Raw genomic sequence first — 17,607 nt, forward strand, 5'->3', positions numbered from 1 at the left:
CACAGCATACACAAATAAACCTAATTTTCTGCCTTCACTTTACTCTATTATTTCATTCTATATAATCTCTTCAAAAATCTATAAAGATAAAAAACTATAAAGACAATGAAACTGCTACGAATACCATTTCATGTACGTCATTCACGCTAAACAAGGACTCTGCCTAACTAGGTCAATGAATCACTGCACCTGAACATGAGCTAGTGAAAATGATGTTTGGAGTGTAAAGTTTTTCAAAAAGGTTTTTTTTCTCTTAATATGCAGTAGTTGATTTCTTGACGTTTAATTAACATTTTTAATACAATAATTTAACTGTTTAATAAATTTGATAAAGCTGGGTTCTGTTTTATCAAATTCCTAGACTTAAAAGGATATGATTAATATGACTTATTTTCCACTTTCAGTGGGCTTGAGTCAACCTTCTGAGACCACGAATTCATTTTACTTGAATTTCATGTGGCTCTTAATCCTGACAGTAGATTTACTGTACACTGGTGGCAAGAGAAGATAGCATTTTCATGTGATAGTCCAAATACACCTGAAAGCTAGTGCAAAAACCACAGGCTGGAAAAAGTAATTCCTGTACACAAATTGTAATAATTGAACTGTGCAAAATTAACACACGCATAAAGGTTTTTCCTTATTCAGAATGACAATGAGTAACAATGAAAGTTGACACGTTTAAGCCCAGTATCAAAGGAGCAACACCAAGAAAATGGAAAATAGCTGTCCCATTTCTAAGAACAAATACAGATCCTTTGAACCAGAACCTCATGATTCTGTCCACTGACAACAGTAGAAAACTTTCCTCAGATCAAATATCAGAGAGTCAAAGAACAAAGACAGTCACTTCCCAGCAGCTAAATCAGAAATGACAGTTATTTTATCAAATGTGTATCGTTTAACTATACTGCTGAGAAAAGCAAAAGATCTGTGTTGTCACTGGTTTGAGACAAATGTTTACATAATTAATCCAAAATAGTACCGTCTCCTTTTTTGGTCAAAGATTTTTTTATTGTATATATTTCACAAAGACAAAACAATACTGTAAAGCTGCACACAATGTATTAATAACCACCTTTCTATTAAAATCTTGTGTTCATGCTCCTATAACTTGAAATACAGCATAGCCTGAAGGTATTTAAAAAAAAGAACATTCTTGCGTGCAAGTCAAATTCCTGTTTTAACACTGAATTTTCTCGGCATTTCTGGTTCCATAAGATCAGTGCAAAACGACACCACAAATTTAGGATCAAATTTCTCTGTGCTGCTTAGACCAGCAGTGACTAACTGCAATCAAAATTCGTACGGATGGCGGTAATTACACCTATTGGACCCTACAGACGGGACAGATGGAAGAATCCAACAGAAATTTAGTCGAGTCTTTGGCCAGAAGAGAAAAGCTCTCTTGAAGCCTTGGGAAAAGATCATCTGCGGGGCCTTCAGCTACAGATTAGCTCTCTGAACTTCCATATTGAAGGAGGAACATTTTTGGCTTTCATTAGTTACTTGTGTGTATTCAAGATTACTTTTGAAGAAACACATTTAACACAAAGATAGAGACACATAAACCAGGCATAACTTGATTAATCACCTCCCTACAGAAAAGGGAGGATAAGAAAAGACGGACAGACTATCCACTGAAAGATTTTTGTCTAAGACTGTAAATTTCCTTTCTTCAGAATAACCTGTAGAGTAGACATAACATTAATGCAAAAAAATCTTTTGAAATAGTACAGAGGATGGCAGCATATCAACAAAACCATTCCTCAAACAGAAAGTAATTGCCTAAGGCCAAATTCTTGTAAATGCACGTTAAGAAAATCAGTGCTTTAACTCTTGCGTATCATACTGACTCCACTGCACGCTCAAGCGCATTGGAACCTATCAGTTTCCGCCCAGCACTTTTGTGATCCCTAGATACAGAGCAACATGTCATATATTTTTCTCTCTTCGTCTTTCGGAAGAACAGAGCTGGTGATTTCCTTGGTCTTCTCATAACAGAAATGTAGGCAAGTAGGTATAGGGGAGGAAAAAATCAGAAATTTTGGAGCTTTGAGGAAGCAAAACGAAAGAAACAAACAAAACCCTCCACCGCTACAATTCTTTTATCAACCAGCCTGAAGACAGCAGATGCCAAAATAACAATTTTCTGCCCTAATTCAAAGAGATGTTCAGACTCCACTGCCCTATGTACACTAGGTACAGAAGCATTTTTGGTTGCAGGTGTGCGGGTGGGTGTGGGACCTGAAAGGACTTAAGCACTCAGTACGTTAATTCAGCTGTAATTGCACGAGTCCTACAAATCCTCCCAAACGTTGATCAGATCAACGCAAAGAGTACAGTTAAGTGTACTTAGGACATCCAGGTGCTGCCGATTATCCACGCTGCTGCGAAAGAAACAGCTCAGGTCCAGGACTAGCACGAAAGGCACCATGTCACGTGAATGCAGCTCTGGCTTCAAGGGCCACCCTGAAGGAATAAGGAACCAGGAAGAGCTGAGACCGTTTTTGTGCACCTTTGAACTAAAATTCATAGCCTGTGCCAGGCTCCAGCTGGCTCCATCGAAAGCCACCTCCGGTGCCTCACTGGCGTCTTTCCAGGAGCAACCCGCCGCTGGCTCCATCGTCCCAGCAGCCAGCACCATCACCAGCACCCCAGGGCCCTTACGGGACTCCTGCAGCTCTGCAAACCCGTGCACCGCGTGCATCAGAGCTAACAAAACGCACTGAACCCCGTCCAGCTCGTCTCAGGTGCACCGCGCTGCGCCACATGCCTCAGAGCATCCTCCGTGCTTGTTTCACTCGGGATTTTGCTCTGCTCCAGAGCGTCTCCTCACTTTAGGGAACGGACACTTAGCTGCCCTTGGGATACATGCACACCATTCGTTTCAGAACACTGCCCAAAAAACTCACTCCTCCAGTAGTTAGGGACCTTCTCAATTTCCAGGCGATAATAAATCACGGCCAGTTTATTTATGCGTGTGCCAACATGGCTGCTCACTTTAGCAGAGACACCTACCCGTTGTCTTGAAAACACGTCAGGTGGGAGTTAAAACGGCCCTCTCCCATCCCAGCTTTCATACTGCAAGAATAAGAATACCTAGCTCTAAGTCTCCTTTTGTGTGATAAGCTGTCATTCAGCTCGTCGCCACACCTGTAACACTTTAAATTCATCTTTTATGAAAGCAGGCGGCTGTAGCTGCACGCGGTATTGCGGAAGAGTGCCCACCAGGGCTGTGGAGCGTTAACACGTTCCATAAGACAGCATACCGCTATCAGGATTACTTCTTCTGATGCATCCCGAGATTGCATTTGCCTTTTCATAATATTACCCTCTGTGAATCATATTCTTAGGGGAATAGGGAAGGATTTCAGAGGAAAATAATAAAAATGAGTAGGGACTGAAAGCAGCAGACGAAAGATCAAAGAAATCCTTGTATTTTAACTACGAAATTTCTAAAGAGAAGAGCGTTCAGGAGACATGAAAGCTGCTTTCACATTTCCAAAGGGTGTAAACAACAATGACATACACAACCAAAATCCTCCTGGCTTCCAGAAATATGCCTGAAAATGAAATTGTCTCAGAATATGCAGTAGTTTCCTAAAAGCATGTGAAGGAACCTTAGAATCACTTGCCGATTTATAGAACAAAACTCAACAAAATATTAGAAAAAACAGACTTTATATATCTGTCTCTCATTATTAAGCAGACCCTGAGGGAGCCCAGCAAGTCCGCGCTGCAATTAACTGCTCTTCAGCTAGTGAGTGTATGCATAATGGGAAATCTAATGAGCGTATACTAGATAAATATAAACAGGAGATAAAGAGTGGATAAATAACAAAATTAACTGTTCACTTACATAGTTCTAAATTAACTTGTGGAAAAAAATCATGACAAAAATCTTACCCTGCCAACTGATTATTACTGACTACTTTTCACTAGAGTCCACCGTATCTAGTTTGCAAGAGTAACATGCACAAATCGCACCAAAACCCTTAGCTCACTTCTATTTATGTCTATTATCTGAATCTTCACCTTAGAACAGATTACAAATTACAAATACACACCTCCCCCCCAGCCCTGGAAGGTTACAACTATCTTGGCCAAGCAGAACTCTGTAATTACGTACAATAAACAACAACATGCAGAGTACAATTTATTAATCTGTTTTCACCTTCTAGTCGCTTGACCAGTTCAGTCATGCTCTGTGATACTACACGTAGCTTCTTTCCCCCCAAGCCTTCTGCCCTCAGGCCTGCGCCCAAGATCTCTGCAGTTCTTGAGACTAACCTCAGGAACAAAGACCATAAAGCTTGATTCTAATTTAAACCAATGCTAACAGCCCAAATACAACCAAATTCAGCCACCACGCTCAGAAAATGATCTGTTGTATGAAGTGGAACTAAAACCTGGATGTGGGTCTGCCAACTCTTGCCCTATGCCGTATATATCTGCTGCAAGTGCCCAGTGGAAGTGCACTGTCCCTACTAAGCACTGGTACAATGCAGGCCAAACGGGCCAAAAAAGCAGATGAGATAGCAGTGATTTGCCTAGATTTGGAATTGTTTCACATCCACGCATTATGATTTCTCACGCATTTTGATCTCTTAATGGACCTCTGTTATTACAGTTTTATACAATTAGGTAAATCATGGTTAAGACTCTGCTTTTACATGTACCAGCAGACGTTAAGAATCCAGATGTTTGTAACGCTTACCATTTGCTTTGAAATAAATATTACTATCACAACTCTAGAGTTTTATAACAACAATAAGGTCTCATAAAAAGGAATACTGAACACAGATAAACTCAGTAGGACTGCATCTAAATGCTGTCTGCTTAAAGAATAAAATCATGACTTCACCAGGAATCAATGATAAAATCTCCCAGACACTTCTCTAAGATCAGCTTGGATTATCTCACCAGCATCGACGGTTTTTAGTAACACGCACTATGCCAGAACGAGAGCAAGCAGCGCTAAGAAGATGGATTGGTTCTCAATTTGCCCTCAGATATATGAGCACCCTCAACAAGCATCTGACAACAAATCTGCATGTCTGATGCGGAAACAGTTCGGCAACAGGGAATTCTTCATTCCCAGTGCGCAGGACACACTGTAAGCAGGGTAAATTTTTCCTTTATGGGCTTCACGATTGCCCTGATCTATTAGAACAGCTATAACTAACAGAAGAAAAGTACTGGAAACTAATAAAGCACTGACAATCTAAGAAGAAACAAACTTAGGAATGCAGCAAATGTTTTTCATTAATTCTCTTGCATATGGTTTTTATTGCCATCCAAAAAATGTCCAAATGTCTCTTATTACTTTATAATAAGTGAACAAGTGATTCACGTACCGAGCTGCTATCACATAAAACCAAACAGAAACCGAAATATGGAATCTCAGTGAAAAAATTATGTTTTATCTTAAAGACCAGGGTCTTTACCTTCTGGGCATAAAAGTATGAATGTTTTATGATTAATACTTTTTAAATGTCTCTGCTGAAATGAAACACAAGATGGTTTTTACAGGCAATTATAAACACCTGCCGGTAAAGAATTGAAAAGAACAACTTTAGTTAATGTCCTGTTAATGCTGCGGTAAGCACCTGCTTTTTTCACCCGCCATTTTATTGTATTTTCATACAGCTTTGATACCTTCTAGTACTGTATTTTATTGTAATAAATGGTCCTGGCTTCTAAGGATAAACAAATGTTTAAAAATAAGCTAAAAAAAACCCCCAACCCCCACATTCTCTGGAGCATACAGCAAACATATGGAAGTATGCCTAATACATCCTTCATTGGATTAATATCACACAAGTGTTCCTGTTTTTGCTACATCTGTTTCCGCATGTGTCCAGATGCATAAGCTCAGGCCTAATGTTAGAGTAGGTCCAACTCAACCCAAGTGAGAGAGAGGAAGATCAGTGTTACTGAGGGAGGAAAACTGTGCACTTTATACATGGCATGTGGTATGTGATCAGCACTTGTAATATGCGTGGCCTTGGCACCGTGCTAAATGGAGGGCTCTTGGGAAACTCTCAAGAGAATGGCCCACGAGGCAGCTGCAAGGCTGCATTGCCCCCTACACATCTGCTCCTGCAGGAATATGGATTTGCCCAGGCCTTATCGAATGTGAACGTCAACATCTGTAGCATATTTTGTAGAGGACTGCATATGGAAGACAATTCGGATAGTAAAGCTAACAATGCCTTTCTCTACGCAAGTTCATCTCAGACTAGATTTCACTTACTACTCAAGGCTTTTGCTTTTACAGCCAATTCATGATCTCAACAGATATCACAATGAACATACACAGACAATCACAACACGAATAATATTGCAATAGCTTCCGCTGCTAGATAAATATGATTCCAAGAACTAAAAGTGAAAAAATGCATTTCACTACATTTTGTGGCATTTTACTATGGTGACAAGATTTAAAGCAGCTTCAGTACCAGCCTGAATCAAGCCTGACTCCAGGATGTTCAAAGCTACACAGAACTGTAATCTTCCATCCCGTTATGCCTTGCAAATATCTTCTGCTGTGATATTCTGCTATTTCAATGGGTTTCCAAACATTTTTATATGCATATAAAGACACTGAAATATTTCTAAATAGCAGATTTGGTTTGAAGCTTGATGGTTTGAGCACCAAAAGCCTTCTCAAGAGTCCCCTTCACACAACTGCTAGAAAGAGCACAACAGCGCACATTCACACAATGGCTAGCACAGGAGGTGCATATTTGTATGCAATCTTACACATACATCCAAGTGAAACCAGTCTGTGGGAGCTGCTGTAACGTAATTCAATATCGTGTTAGAGACTGCTTGCCTCTAGAGGCAAAAACTGGCAAGCCACAAAAGGGCGTTAAAGCAGCCATAGCTTTTCTTGCCACTTGGGATGCAGAACTGCACAGATCCTGCACAAACAGCACTTATATAGGCTACCTTCAAAATCCTATCCTGCTCAAGATAACTCCATCCAGGTGCAAGAGATTTGCCTCCAGAAGTAAGTTAACTGTTTTGAATAACTCTTGAACTTGCTGGTCAATTGGATCAAGGTGCCAGTCGGAAATTGGCTTATTTATATGGCAACTATCCAGTAGAAAATAGACCAAAATCATCTGCTCCGAACAGGACACTGCATTAAAGGCACCTGGCTGGGTACTGCTATTTGCTTTTATTGGATGGGGGGAATCTGCAGCAACTAACAGGCAGGCTACTCCTCTGGTAGCAAACACAACACAGAACCTAACACACAGTCTGATAACACACGGAGACGTTTTAAAAGTTGTTTCAAAGTACGTTCACTGGCTTTGGAGGCTTAATTTTGCTAATTTCAACTTTGTCCACATCAAAGGCAGAATGACGTTTCGCCACTGCACTTGTTTAAAATGTTAGTAAATGCATTTTCTATGAGAAGACTTTCTCTCCTCCTCCATTATAGAGAGGGCCGTTGCCGTCTGAATCATATTTCTCTCTCCCCCAACTCCAGATGGGATCAGGACAGACTGTGGCATGACACATATGAAAGCTACCCATTCACTATTCCATGAAAGCTCACATCATACGCGGAGTAACATAATAGACGGCAGGGCACACACTGGAGGCCACATAAATCATAGCTACCAGGATCAGAGAAGTGACAGACTGACTGCCCATTCTTGGCAGAATGTGTAGAACTGTAGAAGCACATTATAAAGAAAGAATTAGTATTTTAGCTGTATGCAACTTGGCACTGTGAAAAGCTGTGTTTGGTTAGAAGAGGTATTTTTAATACAATAGCTTTTTTTAATTTTTACAAAATTATATTGCAGCTGACCCGGGCATTACTGATTTGTTTTCTATTTCAGTAACCATCGCTGTACAGATGTACTTAACACACTGCTGGTGTTTAAATTCCCTTGTTTGTTCCTCACGCTTGTGCATTCCTCTTTTGCCCTATTGATTCCATAGGGTGCTTTTCACAAGAATCAATTTAGAGTATTTTAAAATTTGTAATTTCTCCGCAAATTGGAAAAAGGTAAAGAAAGTACTTAGATTCAAGTTAATTTTGGTCTCATCACAACTTATGTTAACTTCCAAACAATTTGGGCGGCTTGAGGGAAGGGGGGGGGAATCCAATGATGGCCAGAAGTAGTCAACCTGTGTAAAATATAATCTTGCTTACAGGACAGAATTTGGAGGATGCAAATTTGTTAGTCAGCAGCAAAGAAAGCACAAGACAGAGCCTCTGCACATAGATTATATATGCTGAGAACAGCATGCACTTGGGTAACATGCTTTAGTTTTGAAACTGCATGCTTCAGTACAGTTTGTAGGACATCAAAGCAGAGTTATTTTCAGACATAAAAAATGGATTTCTTTTGTTGTCACATTCCACCACTTTCAGATAGACTGCTCCTTTTCCTGTCTGAACAAGCCAGCAGCAGCAGGTAGCCACAAAATGCAAGATTCTTCGATGGAAAAAAATACATTTTAAAAGAGACTCATTTTTCCTTTTGGGAGATTATATTAAAACTTTCAGTCTCTGTTCTTGTCTAATCAGCATGTATATGTTGTAATACTGGCATGACAGAAAGCTGAGATAAAACAAATCTTTTAGTTGGCAGTTCTTAATATCCTGGTATCTTAGGCAACAATGCAAGACTTCTAGAGCCTTATCACTTAAATACATATTTCCTCTAAGGAAATTATGCCTGTAGAAATTTATTTTAGACTACCCCAAATAATCCTCTCCACATATATGCATATGCCATCGTAAACTATTTCAATAATAAAAAAAAGTTTAAATGCTCAAACTTTTGAAGAGATCATGCACTGATGCACTTCGGTGGTGAAAAGCCAAATAAAAGATTCATGACAGTGCTAAATTAGAAGGCAACCAACGGGCATAGCATAAGTCTTACCTTGGCTGTTTTTTTCACGAGTTGACATTTTTGCTGGTTATGGGACAGAAATAAAATATCTTAAAACTACTTCTACAGTCTTGCTCTCACCTGCTTGGATGAAGACTGGTACATAGTTCAGCATTTTATACTTTGTTTTTGTATCCTCTCTCTTGTTATACACACATACAGATTGCCATACAATGGAAATAATCAAAAGCTTTCAGTTTTACAAAAATAAAAATGAACCCCCCCACCACCCATCAAAAATTTCTGTCCTTCCTAAAAACCCTATTTCATGAGACGTTCTCCACAATTTGCAGAGTAACTGTGCCAAATCAACTCTTCCAGTAATTATTAACGTAATTTTAACTCTGTATCCCTGTTTCATAGGAATACTTCCCAATGTATTTATTTACAAGGAATACTATTCAATTAAAGGCAAATTTTTTTCATCTTCATCCAGTATTTAAAAATAAATGTTTTTATTTACCTTGGCTGACAATGACATCCTTGTGCCTGGGGAAAAATGCAAAACAGCATCATTAATACGCGAAATACTTCTCAAACCAATACCGCCTACTTCCTAACTATTATTGCATTTGGCAATCTCATCAGGCTCTCATGAGAGAATGACTGTAGCACAGGATGCTAAATAACTAAACTTGGTCAACATATGCATAAAATACTAAGTGGGTAAAGATGCACTAACATCTTAGTATTTTATTCATAACATCTCTTCAGTAATTCAACATCTTCAGCCCCATGGCAGGTTCCTAAGAACTGCTGCAAAAAAGAGTAAACAACAACAACAAACAAAAAAAGATTTTAAAATAAGTTATGGAGTGCATATTTCTTGTGCATGGAAAATTCCATTTTTAGAGCGCAAATTTGCAATAACCAAATGTTTTAAGCTGTCAAACACTCTTAGGTCCACATGCAAAGCATTTAACACCTGTCAAAATACGCTGTCAACACAACAACAACATGAATTTTTCTAGGAATTAACCCTCTTAGACTTACGGGTTAAACGCTGGCAAATAGCAGTTTCACCTAACATGGATCCAGGCAGCATTCCTGGATGTACGACACAAAGTCTTCCGAGGAATGCCATTTAGATGTTTCTGAAGCGTTCATTTGTTAGCCTGCTGTCCAGAAGCAAGAATGAACTATTCATGAAAAACCTCAATCCTTTTTCCTGAGGATGGAAGAAATACTAACTTCCATCACCAAAGCTACTTCCTACCACAGCATTACTCCTTGACAAGAGAATGCATTGCATAAAAATTGTGAATTCATTTGAAACCAAGCAGGAAGGTATGAGTGGCATCCAGTATTTTTAGCTGGAGAGAGGTCAAATTTTCATAACAGTGACAAAGGGTCAAGCACATGCATGAGGAAAGCCATCTCGGCTATTGGCAGAATCGCCCTTCTGCCGGAGGCTGTCAAATGAAACAAATCTAAGCTTGATTCCCAGCTTTGCCTGAAAAACACTGAAAGATGGGAACCCTACTACTTCTTGTGGCTTCACCAGACTGATTTACAGCTCGGTAGTGGCTCAAAGACTGAACTTGCTGAACCAAGTTCAAATCCTGGGCTGGTAGCGCAAAGCGTACGTAAAACGTTTCTGTTCTGGGGCCCACATTAGGGGCTGAATTCTATTCCCTTGCACAAGGGCCGGGTAACTTTAGACATATTAGGCCAACTTTTCTTAATTGGCAACTATAGATGTAATGCATCAATACGCATTTGGACTATACTAATTCTGTTATAGATCTGACATATAGGATTTGGCTAAAAATGAGTATTAATGTGCGCTCTTGAGTGTAAATACTGCTTTATTTCAAATTTGAGCATAAGAACAAGGTACACAACCAACACAACACTGTCTTCAATCAGATGATAGTTTACAACAACTTCAAGCTCTGCACAATTTTCTCTAATAACAAGTACTCCTAATTTTTCCTGTTCTACTCTACTCTTCTTTTGTTAAATACTCGATTTTTTCCTACATCACAGACTGTAGGAAGGCAGCATTTAAAGTTTCTCAAAGAATAAGCAGAATCACAGGAAAATGAAACAAGGTATATCTCTTTTGACCACACCTGGACCAATGTACAAAATATCAATAAAAGTAAAATTTATTTTTAATTATTAACAAATCTGAGGCAGAGTACTTATTGTGAAAGATATGTTAGTAAGATAACAGAAACCGAGAAAAGAAACCTGCTAAGTTGCAACCAAGACAGAGGATTTTTCATTCCTAAATATTATCTAGCTCTACCCTGCTATAATCTCAAGTGCCAAAGGGCTTTTAAATTTCAACAGTGAATGAAAGCTAATTACAAAGGGAAAAGAAACAGTTGTAAAATACGCAAGCCATAATCCTTCACACACAGCACTTCAGCGTTTTGCAGAACTCTTCAGAATAGGCATAAAGCTTTTTGTAAATGTGCTGATGTCCACATCCAAGATTAATTTAAAATGTTTTTGTTCTTTCCATTCCTAGGACAAAAGGAATGCACTCGCACCACTTTTGACCCTAAGTATCTATTACAAGTATCTATTTGACAATCTCTTACGCAAGCTAAGGGGAATAGTATAGATGCGATCATAAAAAGACTGGAAATTGCTCTGAAAGAGTGGGTCTGAAAGGTTTTATTAGGTTTGGAGGGAGGAGCTTTCATGTCGTTCTGCATTTATGAAAACTGCGGAAGAAGCTTCTCCCTTCAGTCTGGGAGAAGCTGCCTTCGCTCTGGGAGATGAGCTCAGAATTCGGAGCCGTCGTAACAAACAGGGGAATTAATAGAATTAAGCGTGTGAACACAACGTGGTAAGGTCAGTGGACAAAGGGTAGTGGGGGGGCAGAAAGCGGGTGACAACAGGGGTCAACGTTGTGGAGCGACAGCAAAAAACAAGCTCTTACTCTGTATTGACAGAAGTAGAGGAAGCAATCACTCTACACTATCTGGCCCTGATGAGGCCCCCGCTGGAGACCAGAAACCGAGAAAACCTTTGCTGAAGGACAGCGGCCTGAGAAGATGGAGAGGAACGAGGGGCTACCGCACGCTGCCTGTGAGGAGAGGCTGAAGAAACAGGCTTTATGCAGCACAGAAGAGAGGAAGCCGAGCACAGACGTTAACGGCTTTTTTTTCACTATGTAAAAGCTTGTTATAAAATGACAAGGCAACTCTATTGTCACTAGAAATCAGCTTGATTTATAGGTAAGACTATTTACTCTGGATATTCAGAAACCCTTTTTCTTGTTGCGTGTGCCATCCTACTGTACACTCGCTACAGGTGTGAAAGAGCAGATTGAAAAAGGCCTTGTGAGGGATAATTGGGAAATTTTTAATCCAACTTCCACATTTAGTTGGTCTAGCAGCCACTGTGAGCCCCCTCCAGACTTGCTCTTCTATCATTTTATTCTTCTTGTTAAGAGTGAAGAGATATAGGGTGCTCTGTGCCTTATTACTACAATCAAGAACTAAACAGGATGACCAAACTCCATTCAATTCTGCAGCCCTTGCAGCAAGTCCAGTAACATTTGAGTTCATTAAGACAAAGCACAGCAGGAAAATAAGCCTGGGCGCAATTACTCTTAGGATCTGGGTTGATGCAAGTCTATTCGTACATACTATTGACAAAAGGTACTAGAAGGCCTACAGAAATGTTTACACTTGTAACACTTTGCTATTACTGATTTTGAATAGAATGAAACTATTTTAGCAGGACAGGAACAACAGAAGAAAAACCTTGGCATACCGAAGGTCAAATTAAAAAAGTACTTGTCCATTATGCAGAACTTGGATTCAGAAATTTTTGAATAATTACAGAGACCCACCTGAAACCATAAAAAAATACATTTTTGCAATTACCTTCTACTTTAAAAATACACTTTTTTTTTTTTTTTTTTTTTTTGGCTAAAACCAGTAGATTAATTCCAGGGAAACATACTAGCATTTCCAAATTAGTTTTTAAATTACAAAATGATTGGTTGAAAACTTTACACAAGTAGCATTAAGCTAATGTATAAATCCACTAACCCAAACACGTAGCATTAAAATATCTTCACGCTCTAAAAATACTGCACTCACATTTTATTAAGAATTTAAGATTCCAGAGGCATCTGGGGCATCTGCATAATCAGGCAATGTGATAACTACCCATGGAAAAAAAGATGTAAATGGTTTAGCATATACATAAATAATTTCATGAAAGCGATGCAAATTCATACCAGTTTGGCTCTAAAGTTCACCCAAACTTTTATGCAAAGAACTCTGATACTTACTTGTCTGCATTCTTTGCCACTTTTGATATTAATTTAGAGGTTGACGCTACTCTCAACAGTTTGTTACGACTGTCATCTGAACTCTCCCATACACTGTGAGGTTTTTCAGCAGTCAAGGATCGCTTTATGCTAGAAGAAACAAAAATATATTTTGAAATGACAAGTTAATAAGATAACAATAACTGGAACTGGTATGCAACTGACAGATCAAGCAGCAGGAGATAAAAGCAGAGCTAGGTCTTCCATCAAGCTGAAGCATGAAAGAGGGGGAAAAAAAAAAAGTTTAGTCAAAAAGTTCTAACTGGATTGAAAATAATTGAGCTAGACAGCTGCAAAATATGTTTTATCCATTCTTTTATCCACTTCAAAGTGCTCTTACATAAAAACTTGAAAAAAAAATCTCTATATTTTATCACTGTATTGCTAACAAACTAAAAAAAATGAAAAATATAATGAGGCTAGAATATGTTAGCCTAAATAAATGAATTTAGAAAAAAATCACTTAAGAAGGAATAAAAAAGAGGAAAGTAGAAAATTTTTAATTGATTAACTGCATTAAAATGATATGATTTTTGTTTCAGAATAGAGTTTCATGACGGTTTTGCAGACAGTACATGCTAAACCACAATAAGAATTTTAATCATTTTGAAGCAAACATCTGTAAACTTCTTGGACAAATAAGGCAAGCTAGGTTTGACCCACTATTATAGAAAATTAAATCCATGAATTCTGATAGAGCTTTTCAGCAATCTTATTGTAGTCAATTTGCACTAATGGCAATCTGGAAGTGTTGCAGTCATTAGCTTCGTGCATATCTTACTCATGGAAAATATGTTCAAAAGGGAACTAGTTTAAAATATTTTTCAAGCTGACACAGAGTCTGCATCTGTCCTGCTAACAGTATCGCACTTCATCCAGTCAGAAATACTTTTTGCAAAAGTAAGTTCCAAACTGCGGCTTGGCAGTGGCAAGCTACTTCCACAGCACCTCGAGAGGCTGAAAAAGATCTTGGGACAAACGAGTTATCAAATCAAGTTAAACCATTAAGACATTAAAAAGGCATCCCTCCCCTACCCACCGGCCCCCGCTGCAAAAGATTAGTAAGCGAGGCTTCAGACAAACACGTCTATACAGTGAGATACCAGGCAAGAGAACAACAGGCCGCAAGTTCAGCTTCAGATAACGTGAGAGTTTGTGCAAGACATGGAGACAGAGCCTTTATGGAGTGTTATAACATGCATCAGTCAAGTGAAAGTTTAAATATTTATTAGAACTGTGAATTCAGGCAATGCAAGACAACATAATCTTGTGAACTACAGGAACTTTCAGAGGACTAAATTTCATCCATTTAAAAGCTTGTTTCGGTCTTCCAAATGCCAAGAAAGAATTTCATACCTTCCCAAACTTTCCAAATAAGGTGACAATGAATCATTTAAAAAAAAGAAAAAAGAATTCACATTGAGTGAATTATATGTTTTTTTAAACTCAAAAATAATCACCCACATCTTAAAGTCCATTTACTGGACTTTAAAAAGTCATTTAAGAAACAGAGTACCGATTTCTCTGTGCCCGTTTCCTACTAAAGTCAGCAGGAACACAGAGGCAATCCTAAACACACTCCTACCTTCACTCAAGCCAAGGAGTTCTTTTATTTGGGTGTAAGAAAACAGAACTTCACACATGTAAAGAATCAGAATTAAAGTGAATCAAATCATTCTGCAACCTAGCAGGGATTTGGGGGGGGAAGGGGGGAAGGAGCAAAATGCAGCCACATTAGAGAATAACTTGAGAAGACAGATACCCAAAGGAAGGGTTGCAATGATACTAGTATTTAACCAGTGCTGTTACAACATGTGGCAAGTGGTCACATGTAAAATACACTCACAGTTGAACTATTTCAGACAGAACTTATGAAGCATATTTTGAGAAAGATCAAGTCAGAGACATTGTTATGCATTTTCAGAATCACAACTGATTAGAGGTAATCTAACTTTACCATGTTATGATTTCAAGTAAGGACAGAGAATGAAATGCTTTCTCATCTTGAAAATTTAGTCAAAGAAAACTGCATTTTTAGGTATTTGTTCTGTTGTAATGTTGCTATGTATATTGAATGCAACTTGTCTAGTAAAAAAATTATTAAACATTTATCAACTTGATTGTGAAACTGGAATTATTTCACATGACTTGTTGTCTAATATAAACTCAGTATCATTACAACCATTTTCTAGTTCTGTACTGTGGTACTGTGAAAACCTTTTAGCTGGAGCAGAACTCTTGCTTTCTTGAGTTTGCCTGTGTGTTTGGAGAGTCTGTGAGGAGGGCTGGGGAGAAGGTGATGCTTGAGTTTGTGGATTTTGATCATTAGAATGAGATTCCTCTTTTTTTTCTTTCTGTCCTGGAGGTTTTTCCTTCTTTTTTTCTGTACCGCTGCAAAATAAAGTATAACATGGGGGGGAAAAAAAAAAGAGAACAAGCAAATAAATTAAAAAGGTGGGAGAAAATGCACTATTTGAAAAGATGGGAGAAGTGTGTCACAGCTTTATTTATATATAATCAGCACAAGAACGCTTTAATTATCTACTGACACTGTTCAGATTAGTTAATTACCTATATGTTTCGTTAAAAGATGATTTATTCACAAGCTATAAAAATAAAAAGGGGAGGGGGAGGGTTATTTCCTTCTTTTTACTGCGTAGAGGTACTACATTTACTCTGGTTTAAAAACGGGATACAACTTCTTTTGAATTGAATGTGTCCTGCATCCTAGGGTGGTTCTACAGAGTTCAAAACTGATACAACTCGATGCACCACAAGTCTGCCAACCCTCAGAGGAAAATTTTCATCTGGTTCAGCTTCCTGAACTACCTTACTGTGCTGTCCGCCCAGGCTCAGAGCAAGTGCAAGGGAAGAGCGCGACTTCCTCCGCTCTCCGATGAGCTTAAACCTGCTGAGAAACCAAACCTTGCTGGTGCTATTTCTGGAAGCGCTGGGTACCACTCTCTCTGCACTGCCACCAAAAGAGCGCACCGCTTTTGCTGGTGACCCAGCTCTCCCTGGCTTAGATTAGCCAGCAGCACAGTTTACCCAAGGAAATCACCGCTGAAAACTCGTCACTGTTTTGATCTGTAGTCGGCTCACAAACTGTCTGGTCACTTCTTTAAAGCTGTCAGTAAATGGGCCAAGAATACATCTTAACTTAATAAATACAGCAATACAAAAATGAACATTTGAAATAGCTTTAAACACATGTAATTAAACATCTTGGATTCATTAAGATTCACTAAGCCAAGGGCAAGATTAGTTAAAAGGCACTTGTATAAAATAGAATGCTTTGCAATATACTGATGCACATAAACAGCAGCAGGACCTGGGCGGGGGAAGTATTCTGGAGTATACTCCATATTTTCTAATAGAATAAAAGACATCTTCTGGAATGAGTTTCTTATAGAAACAAAAAAGCAAGATACAAGCACTAGCTAAAAAAAGAAAAAAAGAAAAAAAAAAGATTTTTCTCTTAAGTTCAGAGTAACCTGTAAAGCAAAGGGGAGAGAAAAAAAATTGTACCTTTTTGAAGGGAAGAGGAAAAGCCAAAGATTTCTGCTTCCTCACGCCACTTCCCCTGCCCCCTCCCCATCTGAATTATTCAGGTTTCATTTACCTTTTTCAGAGGAAATTATGAAGAAATACTAAGTCAATATTTAAAATAAACAAAAATACGGCCTGATTCTAATAACATCTAGAGTGTCTTTCCATTTCATTTGTTATCTCAACTGAAACATATTATCTGTTATTGAGAGGAAATCCTCAACATTTAAAGCAGTTCTCAACTCTTCTTCCAAAGCAGCGCTGAAGAACAGGTCAAATGAACCATACCAAAATAAAATAAAACATATATATTTATAAAGACCACTTAGGATTTCCTCCTTAAACGTACCAATCATTTAAACACATCAATATAATCCAAAGTCATATTTTCTTTTGAGAAATATATGAGAAAACAAAATAGAACATGCTTTCGCATTTCTTTAAGGCATATATGTGATCACGGAGAAAAAAGCTTGAACTCTGGGGTTTTAGTAAATAAATTTATAGCCAGAAGATCCTAATTAACTAGAATCCTAAAAATATTTTCATCACAAGACTTAGCTTGCTTTATTAGATACAAGAGTCCAGTGAGCAATCTTAATCTTTTCTCACAGCCTCTGGCAAGAAATGCAGCATAGAAAAATAAATTCTAAGAATGTCTTGTCCCTAAAGAAAATAACGAGAGGCTCCTATTACTGTTCTGAAGGGTATGCTTACAGAACCTTGCATTCATACTCCCACAAACATAGAATTACTCACAGAGAAGTCAATCTACTATGATAGAGCATGCTTTTTTAAGGAACAGTCTTTCAGAAAGATGCAACTTAATAT

General features: G+C 38.4%; 1 protein-coding gene across 11 annotated transcripts in view; it reads right to left on the minus strand.

The window, feature by feature from the left end:
* EML4 (EMAP like 4) overlaps positions 1–17,607 on the minus strand; it is a 165,865-nt gene that overhangs the window by 42,441 nt on the left and 105,817 nt on the right. For 8 of the 11 annotated variants that reach the window (XM_068939708.1, XM_068939709.1, XM_068939711.1 and 5 more), the window contains exons 4-7: positions 15,445–15,618; positions 13,189–13,317; positions 9,391–9,416; positions 8,919–8,951 (exon numbers count right to left, since the gene is read on the minus strand). In XM_068939708.1, coding sequence (XP_068795809.1) covers positions 8,919–8,951; positions 9,391–9,416; positions 13,189–13,317; positions 15,445–15,618 — 362 coding nt within the window. The remainder of the gene's footprint in view (positions 1–8,918; positions 8,952–9,390; positions 9,417–13,188; positions 13,318–15,444; positions 15,619–17,607) is intronic. The other 3 variants (XM_009668924.2, XM_009668926.2, XM_009668927.2) reach the window with 3 other exon arrangements.

Source organism: Struthio camelus, chromosome 3 (assembly GCF_040807025.1).
Source record: "Struthio camelus isolate bStrCam1 chromosome 3, bStrCam1.hap1, whole genome shotgun sequence".
Taxonomy (NCBI): Eukaryota; Metazoa; Chordata; class Aves; order Struthioniformes; family Struthionidae; genus Struthio; species Struthio camelus.